This window comes from Talpa europaea (assembly GCF_964194135.1).
Source record: "Talpa europaea genome assembly, chromosome: 1".
Lineage (NCBI taxonomy): Eukaryota > Metazoa > Chordata > Mammalia > Eulipotyphla > Talpidae > Talpa > Talpa europaea.
Genome location: NC_140073.1, coordinates 8,136,200 through 8,159,216, shown reverse-complemented (window position 1 = coordinate 8,159,216; position 23,017 = coordinate 8,136,200). Strand labels below are relative to the sequence as shown.

The 23,017-nt window shown below is 38.9% G+C and overlaps 1 protein-coding gene across 1 annotated transcript; it reads right to left on the bottom strand.

Moving 5' to 3' along the window:
* Positions 1 to 4,462: 4,462 nt before the first annotated feature.
* On the bottom strand, positions 4,463 to 21,956 carry LOC311181712 (uncharacterized protein; the record flags this gene model as incomplete). The annotated part of the gene is made up of 2 exons (XM_084250149.1): positions 4,463 to 5,414; positions 20,998 to 21,956. The coding sequence occupies 2 exons, from the start codon at positions 21,954 to 21,956 to the stop codon at positions 4,463 to 4,465; spliced, it is 1,911 nt and encodes a 636-aa protein (XP_084106275.1).
* Positions 21,957 to 23,017: the final 1,061 nt, after the last annotated feature.

The following is a 23,017-nucleotide window of genomic DNA, read 5'->3' as shown; positions in this document are numbered from 1 at the left end:
ATCTCTACAAAATAAGAGTGTGGGTTGTGAATTAATTCAGTTAATCATGAGAAATTTTACCTTCTAAAAATTTGGACAGCTAGATGAAAAATATCTGAATATATTCATCTCTTTGATGAATTTTACAAAGAAAATTGTGAAGAATTGGTGACTGATATAAATCTTAATGAAATTTCACACTGTCAATATAGCTAACAAAATACCCTACCCAAAATTACAACCTTAGTCATGATAAGTGTATAAGTAGATGAAAAGTCAGGATGTGGTGCAATGAAAAACAACAATGAGGTGTAAGAAATATTGAAAACCTAGCAAGATCAATACAACCGGGTTTTACAGTGGGGGCCCTCATTGGTCTTTCCAAAGACCAAAGATGCTGTACGTGAGCTTTGGCTGTCCCTTATGTAGGGACCAGTTCCTTTCTTGCTACTCAGAATTGAAGCCATGTATTGAAATGGAAATTAAGTTATTATTATTATCAAGCAGATTCATTAAGGGGATAACCAATGCAAAGGGGGCTGTCCATGGTAAGAAAGAAGCTTTCCATAGAGAAGTCTGCCTTGACTATAGGAAATTCCCCCTGAATTCAGTATATCATTGTTCAGAACACAATTATTAATGTTTGCAATGTTTCCATCTTTACAGAAACCAACTCAACTGATTCTAGATAAAACATTATTTCCAGTTCATATATAGAAAACCAGAAGGTGACAAAGTTCAGTATTAAGTCATTGAAAATTACAGAACTATATCTCAACATCAACCCTAACCCCACAGTAATATCTGACATCATTCTTGTCTCTGAGGTCAGGGAAGTTGGATAAGAGGGAACATTCCAAGGGAAGACACCACCGTGGTGGGGAGGAAAGGGAAGGAAAGGGCAGTGCTGAAGAACACAAGTGACCAAGTGTCACACTCCTTGCTCCCCACGGTCCCTGCTAGGGGACTTACACAGCTGTGGAGACAGCACACAATCCTCTCTTATTTCTAAATCTTGCTTCTCACCTTGAACAAGATCCCTCAGGAATACACACTTCTTGCCAAGGATGGAAATAGTGTATTTCTTTCCTGAAAATGTTCCAGGATGGACCCAGTTGACTCCAGAATGGGAGCTGAGAGCCATGAAACAGGTTGTTCACTGACAGCAAAAGAGATGCCCACAAGTGGGGAATCCTCTAATATTTATTATCAAGGGCAGAAGAACAAGGGAGAAAGACAATTAGGTGGAGGGTGCCTCCAGGCACCTGCTCTCTGGGGTCATGCTCCACGGAGCTTTGGTCACAGCTAATCTGCCCCATTAGCCTTGTCTTCTCTGGGCCTTTCCCCATAGTCCTGGCATATTCTCAAGGTTATAGATTTTGTCTTAACAAACTTATGGGTAATTGAGATGGAAATGTCTTAGGAATATTTCCACATCATATATTTATTTTCCAGGTAAGTAATTTGAACTAGAGGTGTAAGGAATTGGCCCAAGCTGACACAGCCAGTTGGGAAATAGCTTAGTAGCAATAAAATATGACAACATTTCTACAAAGAAACATGAAAAAAATGAATATCTTCACCAGGATATTAGCTGTAAAAAGCTGTGGCAGATAGCACAATGGCGGGGGGGGGGGATGGAGCAAGGGGTACTAAAGAGTTGCCTCTCTGCATAGCCTATTTATTTTATCTTTGATTGAGAGAGATCCCAAGAAATTACTCTTCACCTGTTGGCCACTGATGAGTTGGTGATCATTTTAACAGCACCCACACATGACTCGGAGTGACCTATTGCTCATCCATTTTTTACTCTTCTCTAGACCAAATTGCAAGGTTAACAATGCAGGAAATATTTCTGTACTGACTTCACTGAAATGATGATTTCAATTTTCTATGCTTTTCAAGTCAATACTTATTTAGTCCTTGATACATCGGGGCAACTGGAAAGAAAAGTCAGATGCTTTCCTAGTTAATGATCTTCCACATTCCCTGGTTGCACAATTTCTTGACCTTTCCCCTTCCCAGTGGAAGGTTCTGGGCACCCCCCTCCCCACCCACGTCATGGGATTTGGCAACCACATCTCAGGCCTTACCACTCACCATAAGTGGGAAACTACTGATTACTTCTAAAATGTTGAGCTTTAAAATTTCCCTTTACCAAAACTTCCTGTTTTTCTACTCTGCCACTCTCAGTGAATCTGTTCTTGGTTTGTATGACTTCTTGCTCCTCAGACTCTCCCAAGTTCATGAGTCTGTCACCTTAGTTCAAAGGGGTTCTTCCACCACCACTGACCATTTTCTTCGTTGTACAGTAATATTTCCACACTTGGGTTTCTGGCATCAGCTCTTTAAACATGGCCTCCAACCCTACAAAGACATTCACTGATGTACAAAATCTTTCCTTGACCTCTTGTTTTTCCATACCACTTTCCCCACAGTCATCCTAAGGAAACTGCTCTAGATGCCCTCAATTGGATATGGCTTCTCTCTCTTGTGAACTCTCATATTTTCTACTTGTTGCTCTTCGTGGTTTCCTTTCTTTTCGACTCAGATAATATGTGTCTCCTTGTATTATTTCTATTTGAGGTGTCTTAGATTTAACTTATTCATTCATGTTCCCATAGCCTAGCACAGTGTTTGGCATCAAATGGAGGCTTGGTGACTATTTCCTGATTTGAATATGACAACATTTCTACCAAGAAACATGAAAAAATGATTATGTTCACCAGGATATTAGCTGAAAATTTTGCAGAAAAAGTTTACAGATGCTACAATGATAATATTAGATGATGCAATGATATTAGTTTTCTGTTTTTTCATAACAAAGCACATGCCCAACAGCTTGAAACAATAGACATTATCTCCCAGTACTGGAGGTCAGAAATCTGGGTTCTCTGCTAACTGCCTTCCTCCTGAACCAGGTTAGAGAGGATATTGGGGTTGCTGAGTTCCATTTACCACTTCTTACCAAAAGTCATCTCTTTTTGCATCCTATAAAGTAGGGAGGAAAGAGGTTTTAATGTACCATATTGGCTGATGAGAAGTAATAGGTTGAAATCTTAGAAAGTGCCTATTACTTTTCTAGGATATTGCTTACCCAAAAATTCATCACAAATCTGGGGTGCTACCCACCAGCTTCCTTTCCTTGTTTCTGCATTGCAGCCTTGCCCTGGGTACTCAGGAAAACGTAAAGTCCTTTCACGAGAGCGCTTCCAACTAGGGAGGAGCTTCCTCAGAGTCCATTGAGGAGAAAGAAGCATTAATTAACAGAAGATAACATTTTCCATTGATTAGTCTCAAGAGTGCTGGAAGAAGGAAACTAGGGGGAATTTTCTCAATTGGTCCCATTTCTTAATATTTTTATGGACTACTCATGATCCAATTAAAATGACCCTAGCACCCTGCCCAAGGTGCCTGCTGTGGACACACATTCCTCTGAGTACTTGGGATATAAAATTTGGTATTCACATATGTCAACAGAATGCTCACAATAGCCTGGGTGACAGGTACTATTGTGCTCATTTCTGTTGAGTTTAAGTGACTTGTCCAAATTTACCTCACTAGTGATGGATGAGTCAGGACTCAAAGTGAAGCAGCTTTACTCCAGAACCTGGCCCTTACCCAAAGTGCTCACCTGTCTCTAGCACCCAACTGAATCAAGTTCCAGGTTTTCTTTTCAAATTTTAGGGCCAGAAATAAGTCCATGTACATACAAATAATTAAGCATCATTTCTGACCACAGAAAAGCTAAAGCTAGAAATCAAACACAAAAGAAACAGGGAAAAAGCAAACAGGTGGAGACAAAAAAAATGCTTCTGAATAGCTCTTGGGTCAACACAGAAATTAAAGGACAAATAAAAACTATCTAAAAACAATGAAAATGAAAAGATGAGTTACCGGATCTCATGGACAAGAAGAAGATATTTACTCATCTCATGTCTAACAAGAGGTTAATTTCCAAAATATATAAAGAACTCACTATACAGCTTTGTTTCTGTCCAAAAGTGCATTTCTTCTATCAGTTCACTACAACTCTGGTCATAAACAGAACAATCCATGTCTGGATTGTGTTACATCAAAATATTTAAGAGTAGATTTCTACTTTCTTGGGGCATCTGTCAGGTACCTGTAAGGTGAGGGGTCTGAGGTTAAACTGGACTTAATATTAAAATCAAAAAGAAGCAACAAGCTCTAAACCTTGATGTTTGACAAAAGCTTGGTAAGAAATTTAAATAATAACTCTCTTTAATAAATAATAAATCTACTCCTCATGTAGGTTGAAAGTAACATACCCCAAAGAATTAAAGGAAGTGTGTGTGGCTTCGACTCAGCTGTTGGTCCATTTTGACATATTATCTGTGTTAAACAGTTTTTTGTTTGCCTAATGACAGAGGAAATTTGTCATAGTCCACTCACATGCATGTTGTTTTAGGTAAAGGATTCTGACAGGGCAAATCTGACAGAAATCTCAGAATCTGTGATTTCAAAAATGCCCTCTCTTCTTTGGCAACCTCTTCAAGGCATCTTTGATTTCTTTGTTCCTCAGACTATAAATCAAAGGATTCAACATAGGAATCACTATAGTGTACAAAACTGATGCAAATCTGTCAAAACTGGAGGAACTACCAAAGCTGGAACTCAAATAGACAAAGACACTTGAGGTGTAGAAGAGGGTCACTGCTGTCAGGTGAGAAGCACAGGTGTTGAAGGCTTTGGATCTGCCTTTAGCTGAAGTGATCTTCATAATGGAGGTGGCAATGTAGCCATAAGATATCATGATAAGTAGGGCATTTATTATACCATAGATCGTTGTTAAAATAGCCATCATGAGTTGTACAAAGAAAGTGTTAGTGCAGGACAGGACTAACAGTTGGGACATGTCACAGAAGAAGTGCTTGATGATATTAGGTCCACAAAAGTGCAGCTGATATATGCCAATCAACTGAGATATAGAACCAGAGAGTGCAGCCATAAAGGATATAAGCACCATACGAACACAGAGGGTGGGTGACATGATTGATGAATAGAGAAGTGGATTACAAATGGCAGCATATCGATCATAAGCCATGGCTGTCATGAGGCAAGACTCACTGAGTCCCATGGTTGAAAAGATGAAGTACTGAACAGCACAACCCATGACAGTGATAGTTTGCTGCTCCTGGAAGAAGTTGGAGAGCATCTCGGGGACTGTGGTGGTCACATAGCAAATATCTATGAAGGACAGATTACTGATGAAGAAGTACATGGGTGTGTGTAGATGGGAATCCATCTTGATTAAGACCATGAGGCACAGGTTCCAAGTGAGAGTGGTGATGTAAGTTAACAGGAACACAGTAAAGAGCACTGCTATGATTCTGGGAAAATCTGAGAAGCCCAAGAGGATGAAGTGGGTGATTTCTGTAATATTCCTTACTCCAAACATTGGCTTGGTGTTCCTAAAATCAGAAAAGAGGCAAGATAATGCACCACTAATTCAGGTAAAGTGATAGCACTACAATTCTCATGGGTGCCATTTTTCCCTCCATTGAATACTATTTTAGTAAAGGGGAAATGCTTCACTGTCCTGATGGGAAGACCCTAGTTTTTTGTCACAAATTGCCAAGTTCTTTCTTGGTGCTTCAGATTCTCAATAATTTCATGAAGGCTCATGAATATTAAAAATTTAAAGTTAAAAACTTTTAAAATTAAATGTTGTTATGTGGAGAAAAAGGAACTCTCCCACACTGCTGGTGGGAGTGCAAACTGGTCCAACCACTATGGAGAGCTGTGTGGAGATTCCTCAACCTGCTAAAGATGGAGCTTCCATATGATCCAGCAATTCCATTCCTAGGTATTTACCGAAAGGACACGGAAACATTAATTCAAACGGGCACCTGCACCCCTATGTTTATAGCAGCACTATTCACAATAGGTAAGCTATGGAAAAACCAAAATGCCCAAAAACAGATGATTGGATCAAGAGGATGTGGTACATATACACAATGGGATATTACTCAGCAATCAAAAAGATAAACTCATGCAATTTGCAGCAACATGGATGGAGCTGAAAGGGATCATGCTCAGGGAAATAAGCCAGAAAGAAAAAGAAAAATACTAGATGATCTCATTCATAGCAGGTATTTAGAAAACCTAAATAAGGGACCAGGAAAAAGACTCATTATTATAATAAAGTGAAAATCAAAATTAACAAGCAACTATAGGGCCTCCCCTGGTGGCGGAGCGGTTGAGAGTGGGCCTGCAAAGCTGCCCACAGCCTCTGTAGCGCTGGTTCAATCACCAGCTGCCGGCAATGGTCCCACATGGCACGATAGACTTCTCCTGCTGCGCCCGCTGCTCCTCTCGGCAGTGTATTTCGTCAGTCTGCCTGTTCTTTTTTCCGCTCAGGCTCTGGTGAATTCTCTCACCCTCCTGTGCCTGTGACTGTACCCAGTGCTTGTATCAATAAATAAATAAATCTTTTAAAATAAAACAAACAAGCAGTTATAAAACAGAGACACACTAAGGGAGTAGGAGGAGGGATTGAAATAAGGGGGGTAGAAATTGTATGGGGACTATAAGCAAGATGAAAATGCATATATTGGCAAAAATGAAAAATTATATAAAAGTATATAAAATAAAAGAAAGAAAGAAAGAAAGAAGAAATTAAATGTTTTTTTAATGATAAAATTCTACCAGTAGTATAAATAATGTAGAGGTCATTGATTACAATAATAGGTTTTTTAAAGATCTCTGGTGGTTCAGTAGATACCTACTGCTTTACAATAGTAAAGCATAAGTACATAAGGAGATGTGAAGTTGTACTCTCAAAATTCTGTAGTTAGGAAAATGACTAACAAATTAATAAATTTTGAAAAAAAATTTATTCCAACAGAAAATATTCTAAAAAAATACTAGCAAACTGAATTCAGCATCACATAAAAAAGGATACTACACCATGATCAAGTGGGCTTCACTTTAGTCTGCCTGGGTGGCTCAATATACAAAACTAAATAAATGTGACCAATCACATTAATAGAATGAAATATAAGATATAACTATAAAAATTATATAATCTTCTGCATAGCTGCACAAAAAGCACTTGACAAAATTCAACATCCATTCATGACAAAAACTCAACAAATTAAGTATAAAAGGAACTTAACATAATAAAGGCCATGGATGACAAGCCCTACTAACTCATACTCAATGGTGAGTGGTTGAAAGCTTTTCCTTTAAGATGTGACAAAACAAAAGTGACCACTCTCACCATTCTTGTTCAATATAGTACTAAAAGTCTTTGGGGCAGTCAAGACAAGGAGGAAAAGGACATAGAATTGGAAAGAAAGAACTGAAAGTGCTCTATTTGTAGATGACATAATCTTTCATATAAAAAATCCTAAAGACTCCACCAAATACTGTTAGATTTAATCAACAAATTTAGTAAAGCTGCAAAGGGGTAAGAACAAAGAGAGAAGGAAGCACAATGGACTGTGATGGGGGAATATGGGTGAGTTCATGGTTGGTGAACTATGGTGGTAAAAGCTGATGAGGGTATCCCAATATTACCGCAATTAAAACATGAATAAAATTAAAATTGAATAGTGTTTATAAATGATTGTGTTTATTTATATCTTGTATTATTCTGTTATTTCCCACTGCTGATGCCACATTTACATTCCCTACCACCAATTATGAATTACAGAAGTTTTACTACTTCATGATAAGCATCTTCCATGCTAATGTTTATATAGTCCAATAAACATATGTTGAATGCATTAGTTAATGGTTCTTTCACCTAGTTTCAGATAGAAAATGAAAAATATCTAAATTTTGTTTCATTTCTAATATCATTATAAAAGCTTGGAAACTTTCTGTTTCCAACTCTTCAAGGGTTGCCAATACAATTTGTCAGCTATGTTATCCAAGATGAATTAGATTTGATAAAGTTTTTTGAACATATAAAGTCTCATCTACAACATCCTAGATACCAACACAATTGATTAATTTAGTGAAAATAAATCAGGCTTTGCTCAATCAGTTCTATTACATGTCTTCACTTTCTTATTACATTCTGGTAATGTAGGCAGCCATAACTCCTATAGAATATGTAACCCATCATGTGCAGGGAAACAAAGTGGTGCTGTGTATTGTTTTACTGCTGATAAAATTTATCCTAAAAACTTACACCGTTAAAATTCAGTAAGCTAGAAGAAAAGGAAAAATACAAATATACTTGCTTCTTTTAAATTTTCCATGTATTTTCTATATCCCCAGACAGTTTGCAAAGTTTAAAGAGACAGATAAATTTAAATATTTTAAAATGTCACCTTTGTGCAGAGTAGGGTATCTCTGACATCTGTGTCATCCACACTAGCATCCCCAGACCCCCAGGATGTCCAAAGATGACAATGGAGAATGACTTGAAGTATGGCCAAATGTCAACAGTTTGTACATAGGCACTTTGATATATGATGATGTAGTGACCACTATGTCTTTTGCCACTCAAGCATCAAGAATCACAGTTATACATTAAAGGAGATAAAATTCATTACTAGTACCTAAACACAGAATTTTCAAAGGACTGAGTTAAATGAAAAGGGGCCTTGGGTGGATAAATTTGGGAAACATAGACAAGTACATTTTGATCTTGGTTAATTCCTCTGAAATTCAACATACTATTTTTGATGATTCAGTACATAAGTATTAACTTCTGTAATGTGTTAGTCTTTATAGACATTGTCTCCTTAGATTCTAGATTATCTTCCCAAAAGGTAAGAAGATTCAAGGTCACATTCTTAAGAAATGGTAAAACTAGAAACCGCATCAATCCCTTACCCCAGGTAATAATTGACTTGAAGTTAAAGATAATTATTTTCACTGAATGTCAGAGAATCTACCTAAGGACAAAGAGAGCCATGGGAGAGTTCTAAGTAGAGGGTGTAGAAGTGAGGGAAAGTTCAAGAATACAAGGGAGTAAGTATCACACAGGTCCTAAAGGAAGAATCACACAGCTAGGCACAGCTAGAGAGATAACAAAACCCACATTTGTCTCTAATCTTGACTTCTAACCTTGACCCCGATTCCCCAGGAAGACAGAGTTCTTGGCAAAGTTTGGGTTGTGTCCGTCTTTTCCAAAGATATTTTCTAGGTTGATACAATTGCACCCCAAGGTGCATGCACTTGGCCATGAAATATGCTGTCCTTCACACAAGATATAAGCCCTCAAATGGAGAATAGTCTTGAATGTGTTGTTAAAGATGAAGGTGAAAGTAGAAAAGGCAATTAGAGGCAGATAACTCTCCAGGTATTTGCTCTCTGTAGTCGGCATGGAGCATTTGCTCCAGCTAATTCCATGCCCCATTTAGCCATGTCCCTTCTGATTCATTTCCCTACATCCCCACGCTCTTATTATGAACTCATGACATAGTTTTTCTTTGAACAAAATTTGAGCCATTAGAGCTGAAAAAGACCTACCAATATCCTGATTCCATATCCCCTATATCCAAGCTAGTATGAGTTGAGTGTAACTGAGATATTTGCCCTAAATGACATAGCTAGCTGATAAAATAAAGGATAATGAATTACATGGTGCACACTTCCCTGTATATAAAACAGAGATCTACCCACATCATTTTAGATAGCTACCTTATATGTTTCCTTAACCCCCTGACCTGTAAAAGCATCATAGCTGCCCTGGGCAGTGGCATTATTTTCTCTATATGAGTGAGGAAGTTTTGGCAATCAGGAATACACAATTCATGAAGAGGGTCACAACTTATGATTACAATCATAAGCAGAGAAGCTGCAATGCTGGTATTTGCAGGTGAATGAGACAAATTGGAAGAGAATTTACGTTTTCTCAGTAGGACGCAAGATGGCGGTATTCAAATGTTCTGCAATGGGCAGGTGTTACTGAGGAAAAGGGAAGTCTCAGCTTTTAGATGGTAACCACTGCAAAGCTAGTGTCCAAGATGCCTAAGAGATGAAATTACCACGACAAACCCTTCTCTACACTGAAAACCATGTCAAATCAGAGATACAGTCATCAATCTCAGAGCACATTTGAATTGCCACATCATTTGCTCAACTGTCCCAGACTCTATCATTTTTATTTAGCCTTATTTTTGGTTGCCTTTTATTTATTAGACTCTTATATTTTCTTTTCTATTTTGGATAGAACTTATCTTGTATCACTTGTAACACTTTCTCTTGAATAGTGGTCTCTCACTTCCTCTAGAACCTGCCAAAGACTTTCCTACAGCTGAGTCATATGTGGACTTAATTCAGCAAATGCAGACTTTGAGGGCTCATTCTAGAAGGTGATCCTGGCCACTGATTCTTGTGTACAGTGATAGGGACCAGGGGTGGGAGAGGGGTCAGGACTGTCTAGGGAGTCAAGAGGCTGTGTCAGGCACCACTGTAAATGAGAAAATCTCCATCCCCTGAATCTCTTAGTGTCAAAAATATCCTGTTTAATGATCTCTGCTAATATGTCTCATAACAATGCACTTATTTGGGACATTTAGGTAAAATGTGGTTTTCTGTGTATCCCAAATCATTTCTGCTCTGTTCAAACCTGCAACCAGTCCATAGAGGCATTAGAATGAATGATCATTAATGACACAGTATTACATTCTTTTGGTAGTTGGGCAGACTGTTAAGCTACTTTACATATTCTCAATGCAAAGAGAAATATCCATTTCAGGCAAACATGTAAGTGGCCAAAAAAGAGCTTTATAAAGACTTTGTAATGTGATTCTTTGTTCATCAAAATGAAATTTAATATGATGATCATCAAGGAGAAATCCAGATGAATCCAAAGCATTAGACATTTTTCTTCAATTTATTTGTTTAGCTCTTAGTTGTTTTATTTCAATGACTTCTGGCATAAGGATAATGTAACATTCATACCAAAAGTAAATGGAAAGACAGGAGGTTTAGTGAACTAGAGTCCATAGCAGGAAAGGTGCAGAAAAAGTGATCAGACAAAAAGTCAAAGTTTCATGTATGTAATAGTTTTAAAACCGTGGTAACATCTTCACCTGTGATCACATCTATAAACTTGAATTCCTCCCACTACCTTGAGGACTGCCTCCTGTGCAATGAAGTGGGAGTAAAGGCTTTTTACTATCTATTACGTACCAATTGGGGTAGACATTCCAAAGCTGCTTATTTTCTCTCTTTTAAGCACATTACCAAGATTTCTCTTGTCATGTAAGAAATTATAATAAAATTGGCTGATTGATGATTGCATAAGTTAACATTCACTGCGTATTACTATATACTAGGCTCTGGGCTGGTTTTTTATGCCTCCTCTCATTTAATTGTTTTGTCATTTTTGAGGAAGATGCAAATATTTTTTCATTGGAGAAGTGAGGAAAAATGTGTTGAAGTAGACTACATAAGGGTCCCTATCTAGGAAGTGTGTTAGAGATGAGTTTACTAATCACAGGTCTGATAATTGAAGAACAGATTCTTTTTGTTTGTTTGTTTTTTATTTTTTATATATTTCTTACACCATTTTTCATTTTTGCACAATGTATGCATTTTCATCTTGGTTATATTCCTCATACAATTGCAGCCTCCTTATTGTGACCCCAATCCCTCCTCTCCCCCCATCCCCATAGTGTGTCCCTAGTTTATAGTTGTTTGTTGATTTTAATTTTTCTTTATTATAGTTATTCTTTTTCCTGGTCTCTTATTTAGGTTTTCTTAACTCCTGCTATGAGTGAGACCATCTGGTATTTTTCTTTTTCTTTCTGGCTTATGTCACTGAACATGATCACTTCCAGCTCCATCCATGTTGCTGCAAATTGTGTGAGTTTATCTTTTTTGATTGCTAATATTCCATGGTGTGTATGCACCATATCTTCTTGATCCAGTCATCTATTTTTCGGTATAGGAGTTGTTTCCTAAGCTTAGCTATTGTAAATAGGGCCGCTATAAACATAGGGGTCCAGGTCCCCTTTGAAATTAATGTTTCTGTGTCCTTTGGGTAAATACCTAGGAGTGGAATAGCTGGATCATATGGAAGTTCTATGTTTAGTAGGTTGAGGAATCTCCATAACTGCTCTCCATAGTGGTTGGACCAGTTTGCACTCCCATCAGCAGTGCAGGAGAGTTCATTTTTCTCACACCCTTGCCAACATTTGTTGTTGCTAGTTTTTTTTAATATGTGCCATTCTCACTGGTGTGAGATGGTATCTCATGGTAGTTTTGATTTGCATTTCCCTGATTACAAGTGAAGTTGAGCATTTTTCATATGCCTGTTGGCCATTTGCATTTCCTCTTTGGAGAAGTTTCTTTTTAATTCTTCTGCCCATTTTTGAATGGATTATTTTCTTTGTTTTTGTTGAGTCTCTTCAGCTCTTCGTAGATTTTTGTGATCAGTACTTTATCATTAGTGTAGAGTGCAAAAATGTTCTCCCAGTGGGTAGGGTTTCTCCTTGTTTTGGTTATTGTCTCTTGTGCTGGGAAGAAGCTTAAAGAACAGATTCTTTTTACTACAACTGGCATTAGTGTCTGCGATCCCACCTGCCAATGCTTCAAAGCCATCACTTACAGAGATTATGACAGATTGTTGCTACCTGGGAAGAACATGGACTTAATAGTCAGGGTTCTACCTGTATAGGGAGATAATTTCTCACTTCATGAATAACATAAAGAAATCATATTAATACATGGAACTACATAAGCTCTAAATGTTAGATGTATGTTATTGTAATATGTATGACACTCCACGAACGCCAGTCTGGAGAAAACGTGTCCTTGTCAATTTTCTATAAACTCGCTTGGTTGGAATCTGCATTTCTCTGACACCCCCAAGTCTGCTGAATCTTCTGCTTCTTGTTCAAACTTAAGGTTCTGGAATCCCGGGAGTTTCGGATTTCGGGCTCTCAGGTCCAGCCTCTGCACACACAACATGCCAGCCATCATTTCTGAGTCTCAGTGTCTCTAGGCAGCTGCGGTGAAGCATGATGCAGGTGCGCCTGTGAATTTGGCTTCTTTGTAGCCCCTTTGTATTTCTAGAACCTTTATTTTATGCATTTCATTCCATTCCCCATCTCTTTTTCATAATTCACTTCACAAGGTGACTCAAGAAGAATGTAGAGGAAATACGTTGTGTGTGTGTGGTGGGGGGGAATTAAACAAGACCATTCTTTCCGCCTCTGTGCTAGGACTCGTGCTGCTCGTCCTCCACCACCCCATCTCCAGGATTAAGTGTTCATTTCCACAATTTTTAAATGTCATTACTTACACATTCTTTTACATTTTAATGAAAAAATAAATATATGACAATTAGGGAAAAGAAATTCGGAGAACAGTTTGTGTGATATCCTAGTTTCTTCTCGTTTCTCGTCATACAAAATAAAGTAGAACCTCTGATCTCTAACGCACACTTTATCTACATGAGTCCAACCACGCAAACTGGTTTTCAGCTGCCGGCCATATTGGAGCTGCTGCTCAGCTAAATCCCTGCATGGACACCACGAACCATAAGGGTACCAGGAGTCAGGACGCCATTTTGACCTTCTCTATTAGATATTTTTAAGATCTACAAGAGGACACTTACATATTCTGATGGCTAATTTCCATTAGGAGTAGAAATACCTGACTTCATGTTATTTTTTGTTTTAATTTCCTATGTTTTCTTTTTACAGTTCAGGTAACACTACAAAATATTTTTCTTACTGAGGTGTAAGTGTAACCCTCTTTATCAACCTCCTGAGGGCTTCTTTGATATCCTTGTTCCTCAGACTGTAGATAAAGGGATTTAACATGGGGATAATGATAATATAGAACACGGAAAGAAACTTGTTCTGTTTTGTGGAGTGGCCAGAACTAGGGTGCATGTACACAGTGAGGGCTGTGCCATACAAGAGAGTCACAACCGCCAGGTGGGAGGCACAGGTGTTGAAGGCCTTGGCACTGCCTTTGATGGAAGATATTTTCAAGATGGAAGCTGCAATGAAACCATAGGATAACAAAATAATAACCAGAGAACCTACAACAACAAAACAAACTATCAAGAAAAGACTAATTTGACTGATGAAGGGATTAGAACAAGACAGACTAATAACTTCAGTTATGTTACAGAAGAAATTCTGGATGACATTTGGCCCACAATAGTATAACTCAAAGCCAGTGACTACTTCAACTAAGCTACAAAGTAAACCGCATCCAAGAGCCCCAGCAGCCATCTTCCAACAGAGCCCAGGCGCCATGATGGTTGAGTACTGGAGAGGTTTGCCAATGGCCACGTATCTGTCATAGGCCATAGCAGCCAAGAGGCAGCACTCAGCCTGACCCATCCAGGAAACTACAAAACACTGACTGGCACAGGCAATGAAGGAAATTGCTTTTTTATCTTTGAAGAAGTCTGAAATCATCCTTGGGCTGATGGAAGAAGAGTAACAGATGTCTATAAATGACAGAAAACTGAGGAAAAAGTACATTGGTGTGTGCAGGTGGGAGTCCATCCTGATTATGGTGATGAGACCCAGGTTCCAAAATAATGTCACCAGGTAGATCAGCAGGAAGACTGGAAAGAGACTAAGCTGCAGCTCTTTATCTTCTGAGATTCCCAGGAGAACAAACATGGTCACAGATGTGAGGTTCCTGTCCCCTCCCATGGACCAGGTTGGCATCATGTGCTGAGAAAAGATGAAAGAGGAAATGGTTTCATTGGCAAAAAACAGGAAATAATACTCTTCATTTTTCACTTTCATGCCACTTACTAAATACACAAATGTGATTCATTAACGTTGAGAGAATCTTGCCACTTTGTATAATCACCAATGTTATGTTCAAAAGTTCTCTGCACAAATACTCTCACTCTCCCTCTGGGCGAAGACACAGTGGTGAGGTATCATCAGTACTTTATCCAGTAAAATATCTTGATTTCCTCTGTCCCTTTCAAATTTACAATGGCACTGGCAATGGGCATTACACCAAATTAGGGAGACACTGTCTTATCTGCACAGGTGAAGAAGGTCACTTTAACTAGGCAGCCCCATGTGACTCAGGGCTTAAAAGACCTTGCATCATTAAAAGCCTCAGTATAAAATGAGGATGTCCGGTAGGTGCTCATTAAAATCATCTTGCGAATACCTTTGGGGATAATTAAGCAAGATCAATCTTAAACAATCTTTAAACAATCCATAATGAGGGAGTGCAGGTGATTTTGTGTCTTCCTGGGTCACAAGCTCTGGAAAGAAACAGGAATATACAACAGGGTCATGGAAGGAGGCACATGCCCCGTAGTGGTTGGGAAATAGATGTGACTTAACTAATTAGTGACTCCAGGAAGCCTCCTGAGGAGTTTGATAATACACAGTTGGTAAAGCTTTAGGTGCCTTTCCTTGAAGCTACAGTTTGTCATACTTAATTCAGAGATACTTATAACTTCTATAGTCTAGAAGAGTGATTCTGGCTCTTCATGAAGTCGTGATACTTTTAAAAATCTATTGAAAACTCTGACCCTCCACCAGCAAAGCAACCGTCAGCCCCTGTGCATGGTCTTACTGGATTCTCAGTCACTACGGAGTCCACTGTCATCTCCAGGTGTAAGACTCAGCCTACAAAAGACAGTCACTTAAGCTCATAAATGTCAGGATATCTAGGCAATGGACATGGGAACTGGGAAACTGAGGCAGGTTCTAGAATTCTTTTGTCCTTCTTCACTGGAGTCAGTACAGAAAATGAAGACCTGCATGTCTGAGCCAAAGCATTATGACTCTTGCCCTGGCAGTGAGTGTCTGCCTGAGGGGCAGCAGCTGTCCCTGTCCCCAGAGGTCATGAGAACATTCCCATCATGGTACATCTTCATCTGGGAACTCAAACCAGAAAGAAAATACAAAGGGGCAGCTTATACTTTAGGATGTGTTTGTTGCCATTAAAACACACAAACACCCTGGTTGTTGCTCTATATATAACAGCTAAATAAAAATAAGGGGGTTGCAATTGTATGGGGAATATAAAAATAAAATTTATTAAAAGAATAAAAAATAAAATAATAAAATAAAGTAAAATAAGATATCTTCAACAAAAATAAAAAATAAAAAAATAAAAGCCTGAGATAGCCAAAAATAAATAAATAAATAAAACACACAAACACTCTTGTGTAAAATAGTGTTTTATAATATGATTACTCAAATGTGAGAATTGGGCTCCAAGTTGTACTTTGTCATTTTATCTATATAAAAATGTATGAAGATTATTTATCTCAGCATATCACTTTCCTCACATGTAAAGTTAATAAAAAACTTTCCTCACTTGTAAAGTTAATGAAAACTATCACTGCATTTGGAAATGAGATGTAAACAAGAAGGTCTTCAAGCAGTTCTTGGTGAACACAAATACCTCAATAAATGTTGCTAATAACATCATTAATTATTGTCTACTTCATTTCCTTGAGTTAGTTTCCCCACTTCCACTTACTGTGGCTGCTTCTCACTTACGCCAGGACCAACCAGCACAGGAATGATTACACAGCCCACTGACGAAGCTGCCTTGTCCTTAAAAACCTCCTACAGTAAATGTTATGTTCCTATGGTACTGGATTCATTCCTTTTTTTTAATTTTATTTTTATATTTCCCAAATAATTGCAACCCCCTTATTTTGACCCAATCCCTCCTTTCCCGAACCCCCCCCCCATAGTGTGTCTCTGGTTCATAGTTGTTTGTGGATTTTGATTTTTTTCTTTCTTATGGTTATTCTTTTTCCTGGTCCCTTTAGGTTTTCTAGATTCCTGCTATGAGTGAGACCATCCGGTATTTTTCTTTTCCTTTCTGGCTTATTTCACTGAGCATCATTCTTAAGGGAAATGCACAACACATAGTACAATATCAAGTTTTGACCAATCAATGGGACCACATTTCTTTCATTTGTTACCTCCTGGTAACAGAGGAAACCATAACTAAATGTGTATGAGTGGCCCATCTCTACAAAATAAGAGTGTGAGTTGTGAATTGATTCAGTTAATCATGAGAAATTTTACCTTCTAAAAATTTGGACAGCTGGATGAAAAATATCTGAATATATTCATCTCTTTGATGAATTTTACAAAGAAAATTGTGAAGAATTGTTGACTGATATAAATCTTAATGAAATTTCATGCTTTCAATCTAGCCAACAAAATACCCTACCCAAAATTACAACCTTAGTCATGATAAGTGTATGAGTAGATGAAAAGTCAGGATGTGGTGCAATGAAAAACAACGAGGTATAAGAAATGTTGAAAACCTAGCAAGATCAATACTACCAGGTTTTACAGTGGGGGCCCTCACTGGTCTTTCCAAAGACAAAAGATGCTGTACATGAGCTTTGGCTGTCCTTTTTGTAGGGACAAGTTCCTTTCTTACTACTCAGAATTGAAGCCATGTATTGAAATGGAAATTAAGTTATTATTATTATCAAGCAGATTCATTAAGGGGACAACCAATGCTAAGGGGGCTTTCTATGGTAAGTCTGGAAAGAATAGAAAGCCTACTTTTACTGCAGGAAATTTCCCCTGAATTCAGTACATCATTGTTCAGAATGCATTTATTAATGTTTGCAATGTTTCCATCTTTACAGAAACCTTCTCAACTGATTCTAGATAAAATATTTTTTCCAGTTCATTTATGGAAAACCAGAAGGTGACAAAGTTCAGTATCAAGTCCTTGAGAATTACAGAACTAGACCTCAACCTCAACCCTAACCCCAGTGTAATACCTGACATTAATATTGTCTCTGAGGTCAGAGAATTTGGATAAGGGGGAACATTCCATGGAAGACACCACTGGGAGAGGGCAGGGCTGAAGAACACAAGTGACAGAGTGTCACACTCCTACCTCCCCTCAGCCAGTGCTAGGAGGCTTACACAGCTGTGGAGACAGCACACAATCCTCTCTGATTTCTAAATCTTGTTCTCACCTTGACCAAGATCCCTCAGGAATCCACACTTCTTGCCAAGGATGGAAATAGCGTATTTCTTCCCTGAAAAACGTTCCAGGAAGGACCCGCTTGACTCCAGGATGGGAGCTGTGAGCCATGAAACCGGTTGTTCACTGACAGCAAGAGAGATGCCCACAGCTGGGAATCCTCTAATATTTATTATTGAGGGCAGCAGAGTGAGGGGGAAAGACAATTAGGTGGAGGGAGCCTCCAGGCACCTGCTCCCTGGGGTCATGTTCCATGGAGCTTCGGTCACCGCTAATCGGCCCATTAGCCATGTCCCCTCTGGATCCTTTCCCCATAGTCTTCACATAGTCTCAAGGTTATAGATTTTGTTTTAACAAACTTTTGGGCAATTGAGCTGGAAATGTCTTAGGAATATTTCCGCATCATATGTTTACTTTCCAGGTAAGTAACATGAACCAGAGTTGTAAGGAATCTGCCCAAGCTGACACAACCAATTGGTAAATAGCTTAGCAGCAATAAATTAGATGAGTGGACACTTTCTTATTTACCAAAAACTTTCATTTTAAATATGTTAATGTATAATTTTTCAGTTACCTGACATGCATTTATCATCATAGCAGCCGTATGAAGCATACAAGGAATCAAGGAAGGGGATTTCATTTCTTCTCTTAACTTTATTATTGAGATTGACAAACTTACTTATATATTCTTACCCTTTCTTCCATATTGAAGTTCAAAAATCTAGCCCCACAAATCGTTGTGACTAGTTAAAGGCGTCACACATTTACTAGCTTCTTGGGAACCCCTTTATCATCTTTATTCCTCAGGTTATAGAAAATAAGGTCAGCGTGGGAATGACAACACAGAACATGACCAGGGCATGTTCTGTTCGTGGAGTGGCAGAAGGAGGACACACGTGCACAGAGAGGCTGTGCCATAGAGGACAGTCATAGCTGCCAGGAAGGAGGCACAGGAGTTGAAGGCCTTGAACTACCTCTGCTGCAGGGCATTCTCACTGTGGAAGATCCATGGAACCAGAGCGTTAGTGGTTGGCAAAAAAAGACCCAACTTCATCAAAAACAAGTGAAAGAAAAGTAATCAAAAAAAAAAAAAAGTAATCATTGGGCATAGGGACAGACTGAAGGAAGATAAAGGTATAATCTAGGGAATGTCATATATGAAATGCTAAATGGTATTTTGCCCACAATGGTAGAGATAAAAGCTAGTAATGATTTAACTACTAATAAATCATGAGGATTCCACATGAATCCAAACCATGAGAAATTTTTCTTTTATTTATTAGTTTTTGTTAGTTGTTTTGTTCCAATGACTTTTGGCAATAGAGTAACTTAATGTTCTCTGCCAAACTAAATCGAAAGACAGAAGCTTCAGTGAACTGGAGTACACAGAAAGAAAGGTGAGGGGGAAAGATGTCAAATTGAAAAGTTAAGGTTTCATGTAAGTAAGAGATTGCAGACCATGGTAACACCTCCACATGTGGTCATTTCTGAGTTCCTTCCACTTCAGCAATGAAGCTGCAGAGGTAGGAAAAGGGCTCTTTATGCGTTATTGTGTCCTAACTGGAGGAGATATTCCAAATCTGCTTAATTTTTAACATGAGGGTAATAACAACATAAACGTGGACAAGAAATTGTTAAAATTAATTAAATTTTTTAAAGTTTTCTGGTGTTTCTCTTGACATATATAAAATTGAATAATAAAACTGCATAAGTTAACAATCTTCAGGTATTACCATATACCAGATTCTGGATTTTTCATGCCTAGTTTCAGACAATGATTTTGTCATTCATTGAGGAAGATGCAATTTTATTCTCAATGGGGAAGTGAGGAAAATCTGTGTGAAAGTAGCTGGCAGAAGGGCACCTTTCTACAAAGTGTGGTAGATATGAGTTTACTAATCACAGTCAGTTAAGTAAAGAACAGACCTTTTAACCACTTTTTTGCTTTATTTAGACTCTGCTGGCCCACCCTCAATGCTTCAAAGCCACCGACTATAAAGATTGTGATGGATTGTTGCTACCTGGGAAGAACATGGTGGACTCAATTTGCCAATGGTCCTACTTGAAAGAGGGAGATTATTTATTGCTTCATGCATAACAAAAACAAATCGTATTCATCCCAGGGCTACATGAAGCCCAAATGTTTTACACATAATATCATATATGTAGGGTGCTTAATCCATGAACTCTTGTTTGAAGAATTGTTCTGTTAATTTTCTACAAATTTTCTTGTTTGGAATCTACATTTTGCAGCACCCTCGAATCTGCTGTTTCCAGGAGACTCAGAGCTTCGGGAATTCAGGTGCTGCTTCTTTAGGCACAACATGGGAGTGGACATTTCTAAGTCTCAGAGCTTATAGGTAGCTGACATGGAGTTCGACCAGCTGCACCTGTGTCACGAATTGATGGCCTTGGCTTCATTCTAGGCTCTGAGTATTTCCCCAACCTTTACTTTAAATCATTTCATTCCTTTCTCCCTCTCATTTTCACAACTTACTTCACAAGATGACTCAAGAATAACTCAGAGGAAACAGGTTTGGGGGGAATAAAACAAGAAAAAGTTCTCTCTCTCTCTCTCTCTGTCTTCCCTGGTCTCTTTTACTCTCCCTCCATGCCTCCTTCTACAAGATTAAGTTCATAATGAGTAATTTACTCAATTTTTAATTTTCACAAAATAATGAACACATTCTTTTACACCATAATTGAAATATAAATAAATGAAAGCTATATAAAATAAGTTCATGTAAGAAAGAACAGTTTGGGTGACTTCCTACGTTTCTCTACATACACTATCTTTCAGACCCTCTATTCTCAAAAACAAGGTTTATGTGCTGGGTCTAATATGGAAAAAAGTTTCCAAGGTGCCTGTCACTTGCATTTGCTGCTCAGCTATATCCCTGCTTGCAGACCACTAATATAAGTGTACCAGTTATCAGGAAGCCAGATTTTTACCTTCTCTGTTAGATATTCTAATGATCTACAAATGGACCCAAACATATTCTGACCACTGAATTTCATTAGGAGTAGAAATACCTGACTTCATATTATTTCTTGTTTTAATTTCCCCAGTTTTGTTTTCACTGTTCAGGAAACACTACAAAATATTTTTCTTACTGAGGTGTAAGTGTAACTCTCTTTATCACCCTCCTGAGGGCTTCTTTGATATCCTTGTTCCTCAGACTATAGATAAAAGGATTTAACATGGGGATAATGAGAACATAGAACACGGAAAGAAACTTGTTCTGTTTCGTGGAGTGGCCAGAACTAGGATGCATGTACACACTCAGGGCTGTGCCATAGAAGAGAGTCACAACCGCCAGGTGGGAGGCACAGGTGTTGAAGGCCTTAGTGCTAGCTTTGAGAGAGGAAATTTTCAGGATGGAAGCAGCAATGAAACCATAGGATAACAAAATAATAGCCAGAGAACCTACAACAACAAAACAAATTATCAAGAAAAGACTCATTTGACTGATGAAGGGATTAGAACAAGACAGACTAATAATTTCAGTTATGTTACAGAAGAAATTCTGGATGACATTTGGCCCACAGTAGTATAACTGAAAGCCAGTGATTGTTTCAACTAAGCCAGAAAAGAAACCGCACCCAAGGGCCCCAGCAACCATCTTCCAACAGAGCCCAGGTGCCATGATGGTTGAGTACTGGAGAGGGTTGCCAATGGCCACGTATCTATCATAGGCCATGGCAGCCAAGAGGCAGCACTCAGCCTGACCCATCGAGGAAACTACAAAATACTGACTGGCACAGGCAAAGAAGGAAATGACCTTTTTATCATTGAAGAGGTCTGCAAGCATCCTTGGGCTGATGGAAGAAGTGTAGCAGATGTCTATAAATGACAGGGCACTGAGGAAAAAGTACATTGGCGTGTGTAGGTGGGAGTCCATCCTGATTAGGGTGATGAGACCCAGGTTCCAGAATAATGTAACAAGGTAGATCAACAGGAAGACTGGAAAGAGACTGAGCTGCAGCTCTTTATCTTCTGAGATTCCCATAAGAACGAACATGGTCACAGACGTGAGGTTTCTGTACCCTCCCATGGACCAGGTTGGCATCATGTGCTGAGAAAAGATGAAAGAGGAAATGGTTTCATTGGCAAAAACCAGAAAGAGGGGCCTCCCCGGTGGTGCAGCAGTTGAGCGCTGGGTTGTGAAGCTGCCGCAGCCTCTGCAGTGCCAGTTCAATCCCCAGCTGCTCCCCAGCCACCGGCGGAGGGGCCCACATGGCGCGCAGACCTCTCCTGCCACTCGCTGCTCCCCTCAGCAGTGTACTTTGGTCCTTCTGCCTGCTCTGCTCCCCGCTCTGGCTCTGGTGAATTCTCTCACCCTTCCATGCTTCTGACTGTACCCAGTGCTTGCATAAATAAATAAATAAATAAATAAATAAATCTTAAAAAAAAAAAACAGAAAGAGTATTCTTCATTGTTCTCTTTCATGCAGCCGACTAAATATACAAACATGATTCATTAATGTTGAGTGAATCTTGCCTCTTTGTATAATCACCAATGTTCTGTTCAAAAGTTCTCTGCATAAATGCTCTCACTCTCCCTATGGGACAAGACAAAGTGGTGAGGCATCATCAGTGCTTTATCCGCAAATTATCTTGATTCCTTCTGTCCCTTTCAAATTTACAATGACTTGGCAATGGGAATTACACCAAATTACAGTGACACTGTCCTATCTGCAGAGGTGAAGATGGTCACTTCAACTAGGTAGCCCCATGTGACCAGTGCTTGGAGAAGACCCTGCATCATGCGAAGCCTCAATGTAAAATGAGGATGTCCAGTAGGTGCTCATTAAAATCTTTAAAATCACCTTGAGGGGGACACCCTGGTAGTGCAAGGGGTGAAGCACAACACTATGAAGTTATCAGAAGCCACTGCAGCATGAGTTGGAACCGCAACCATCCGGGGAGGTGACCCACATGGCACAGCAGACCTCTCCTGTCTCACCCTCAGCAGTGTATTTAAGTCAGTCCACCGGTTCTGCTCGCCACTCTGTCTCTGGTGAATCCTCTCAGACCCAACATTTAGGAAATGAGATGTAAGCAAGAGGTCATAGAGCAGTACTTAGTGAACACAAATACCTCAACAAATGTTACCAATAATATCATTAGTTAT